Source organism: Chiloscyllium plagiosum, chromosome 12 (assembly GCF_004010195.1).
Source record: "Chiloscyllium plagiosum isolate BGI_BamShark_2017 chromosome 12, ASM401019v2, whole genome shotgun sequence".
In the NCBI taxonomy this organism is placed as follows: Eukaryota; Metazoa; Chordata; class Chondrichthyes; order Orectolobiformes; family Hemiscylliidae; genus Chiloscyllium; species Chiloscyllium plagiosum.
The window spans coordinates 55,414,952-55,419,071 of NC_057721.1; the positions used below are offsets into that span (position 1 = coordinate 55,414,952).

Below are 4,120 nucleotides of genomic sequence, written 5' to 3' on the forward strand. Positions count from 1 at the left end.
GAGGTATGTGCTGTGAGGAGGGTGGTCGGAGTTTTGTTTACAGTTGTTTTTTGCTTGTGTTTGCACCTTGTTCTGTTGTCGTTTTTTGGAGAAAAATCAATAAAAGTTTTTTGAAAAGACGGTTATGGGCCAAATGCCAGCAAGTGGGACTAAATTAATTTCGGATATCTGGTTGGCATGGATGATTTGGGCTGAAGGGTCTGTTTCTGTGCTATACAATTCTATGACTCTATTTGAAGCATAAGCCCAGAAGGAACAACAATGTACCACTTCCCAGACTGTTACTGGCTTTACTTCCTCCAGAGTAGGGTGGCACAGTGGTTAGCACTGCTGCCTCACAGCACCAGGGTCCCAAGTTCAATTCTGGCCTCGGGTGACTGTCTGCATGGAGTTTGCACATTTTCCCCGTGTCTGCGTGGGTTTCCTCCGGGTACTCCGGTTTCCTTGTGCAGGCCAGGTGAATTGGCCACACTAAATTTCCCGTAGTGTTAGGTGCCTTAGTCAGAGGGAAATGGGACTGGGTGGGTTACTCTTCGGAGGGTCGGTGTGGACTTGTTGGGCAGAAGGGCCTGTTTCCACACTGTAGGGAATCTAATCTAGTATAAAAGTTACCATTCTTTGTCTCTGTCCTCATTATTCGACAACCTTACAGAGCCTGTTTATACCTCTACCTCAAGATGTATCAATGTAAATATACCATTATTTGTCTGCACTTGTTCCACTAACCTAATTTTCACCCAACTTTATCCTGATTCATTATACAATCCCCCTCACCTATATCCATCCAGATGACCTCCAATCAAATCAATTTCACTTTAGTGGTCTTATTCAACTCCTTTCTATTATGGAAATCCACACCTCCACCCTCAGAAGACAACCAGCGGATCTCTGAATCTTCCTTGAATAACAACCCAAACGGCATCACATCCCTCCGTGCAGTTGAACTTGCTATTACATTGAACAGCTTTTTCTTTAATCCCACCGACTTAATTCTGATGGAGAGTCTGTATTTGAAATGGTAATTTGATTGACCACTTCGCAAATGTCACTTGACTTCACTGCAGTAGCTATGGTTTTTAGGATGAGATGACAAACTGACCCTTCATTTCTCTCCTCTCAGGGTGATGTAAGGATTTCATAGCACTGCTTAAAAAAGAGCAAGCCCTCCCCCTCCAAATAATTTGTTTCACTTCTTTATGTAATTCTACCATTTCTAAAGAATATGGTTCATACTGCCATGAAGTTCCAAAAACCACAAGTCCTCAAGTACCTTAGCTATTCTACTGATTGTACTTAATGAATTGCAGCAGGGGGAAGTGATTGCATAAATTATTAAATATAATCCCAATCATATGCTCATTCAAAATTCACACCCAAGTAATCTCAATAGTAGATCCTAAACAACTATCAACAGTGAGGAGTTGATTTGCTTTTTAATCATTGTATTTGACCTCGCCATCCCTCAACCAGACAATGTTCTCAGCTCCCCACTGAACTATTCTGTGAAAAATATGACTAACTCAATCCAGATACAATTTGTTAAAGGTGCCATTTTATTTCCTACTAAGGTTGTCTGCAATTTATCATTCTGCAAAAGATCTGAAATGGAATGGAAATGATATGATTCTCACCATTGGTTGTTTAAGTTGTTGCCATTGGTTCTCCAAGTTGTCAAATTAAATTCTTGCCAGAGTATTTGCAGGGTGATGTGTGGAAAATCAGTTTGCCTAATCCTGTTCTTGGTGCCAGTAAGAGTTAATAGATTCCAAATTGGTGAATTTTGGCTAATCTTTACACAGTCAAAGTCCTGAAGAAGCAATCTAATTTGGAATATTGCCAACTGCCATGGCAGAAATCAGCCTACTGACACTAGCTAGGGATTAAACTCAGAATGTCCCTAGTATGTATGCTTCAGCTAGACAGTGAATAATTCTCTATTTGACCTGTGAGCTAAATATACAATTTTTATTATAGTTTTTTTCTCACAATTATCATCTAGAATCAACACACAGTGATGGACAGGTATGCACAATAGTCAGACTTGCATCTTCTGATATTTCAATGCAATATGAAAATCAGTGTACTAATTTCTTCCAGGCAAGTCAGTACTTCAAAACGTTTTAAGGATCTTTAATCTTCATCCAGCCACCATCTTTTTTTATCTGATGATTTTTCTACACCTTGATTTAAACTTAAAGTTGACTTTTGCCTCCTGGCTTTCTTTACTGGTCCATTGTCAATTCTTGTCTTGTTCTGGTGATTTTTAAATTGATTGCAGTATTTCTGTTCTGGAACTGGTAAAAATCCTTCATGTTTTCTTTTTGGAACAAATTTGAGAGCTTCTTGCCAGTTACCAGTTTCTTTCACAGTGAGCAAAATGCTGATCATTTGATTTAATGTAAGGTTTTTTGCACCAACATCCCACTTCAAATACTCGTCCAAAGGAAGGCGTGCAGTTGCCAACTTTAAACGCTTTGCATTTGCAAGGGACAATCCTGTCTGAATTGACTTATCAACAATTGACCCAATGATGTAGATTTTATCGTGCTGAAAACTCTTCAATACAGAAGGTGAATCTGCAGTTAAGTACACAAGCTTGTCTTTGGGAAAAATGTCAACATATGACTTTTCTGTTACTGTTATCAAGAGTCTATCCCAGGCATCTCCATAACGTTTCAAAAGCTCCTTATGATATGATCCCTCTGGCATCATGTTACAGAAATATAAGTGGAATGGGTCTAAAGATTTTCTGTTGAACCCCTCACACTCCAGTAGCTGAGAGACAGTGTTCTCCATTTCTCGACGTGCCATGTTGCTTTCATAACTCATATCAAATACCAGTGGCTGACCAAACAGCATAGACTGGGCAGCCCTCCAATTGTACATTACATCAAAAGACCGCTGCCAGAATTGTAAAAGGAATGTGTTCTTTAATTCAACTCCTCCACCATTTTCTTTTTCCTTTTGAAGATACTCTGCTCCTTCTTGTTTTATTTTTCGTTTCTCCTTTGTTGCTTTCTTTTTGCCTTCTTTGATTGCTAGATACTTCAGATATTTTTTCTTTGCAGATTTGGAAGGTAGTTCTTGAACAATGCTCAGTTGCTCTTCAGTTATGTTCTCTGGCACAGCCTTTCCAGCCAGTCGCCACATTTGAACCATTTCTCTTGTAGCAGCAGAGAATGCATCCACAGGATCTTCAGAGGGACATGTTTTGGGAGCTTCTGATGCAGTTTCTTTCATGATAGTCTTCCAAATATCTAGGTCTAATTTATCAGGGCTGACTTTTTTTTCCTCATTCTTTGTGCAGGATGTTAAAACCAGCGTCCTGTGGTGTGGCATTAATTGGCATCTGATCAAAGGCACTTTGTTCTTCACACAAGTCGTTAACTGCAGATTGTAATGCCCAGCAAAAGTCTGGAAAATATGGGCAACACGGAACCACATAATAAGTTCCAACAAAATTCAAAAATTGCTGCAATACAAATATTCTCCACAATGTTCGAATAAATCCAAGGAAATGTTAAAACCTGTTATTAGAAACAGAAAAGTATTAGATTATGAAATACATTTTCGAAATTAAATATAATTTCTTGCTGAATCTATTTGGTCTGAAACAAAACTCTTCATTTTCACAATCACCCGATGAAGGAGCGGCGCTCCGAAAGCTAGTTTGCTTCCACTTAAAGTTGTTGGACTATAACCTGGTGTTGTGTGATTTTTAACTTCATTTTCTAAAACTGTGTTAAACGACTGCACACAGCACTTTTTCATCCCTCCCAATTTTCTCCATTCCTTCCTTGGAGAGACCTTGCCTCAATAAAATGGACATTTTCCCCCCACTTGAGATCAAAGTATAATGCTTTCCGCAATTAACATCAACCCAGATGGATTTCCTAGTAAGTGTCACTGGTTTACGAGGTAAAAACAATGACTGCAGATGCTGGAAACCAGATTCTGGATTAGTGGTGCTGGAAGAGCACAGCAGTTCAGGCAGCATCCAAGGAGCTTCGAAATCGACGTTTTAAGCAAAAGCCCTTCATCAGGAATAAAGGCAGTGAGCCTGGAGTGTGGAGAGATAAGCTAGAGGAGGGTGGGGGTGGGGAGAAAGTAGCATAGAGTA

General features: G+C 39.6%; 1 protein-coding gene across 1 annotated transcript in view; it reads right to left on the bottom strand.

Moving 5' to 3' along the window:
- Nucleotides 1-1,951: 1,951 nt before the first annotated feature.
- The window catches only part of LOC122555279 (tRNA methyltransferase 10 homolog C-like), a 5,083-nt gene continuing 2,914 nt past the window's right edge, over nt 1,952-4,120 (bottom strand). The window contains exon 2 of the mRNA XM_043701114.1: nt 1,952-3,527. Coding sequence (XP_043557049.1) covers nt 2,131-3,444 — 1,314 coding nt within the window. The 5' untranslated portion in view covers nt 3,445-3,527 and the 3' untranslated portion in view covers nt 1,952-2,130. The remainder of the gene's footprint in view (nt 3,528-4,120) is intronic.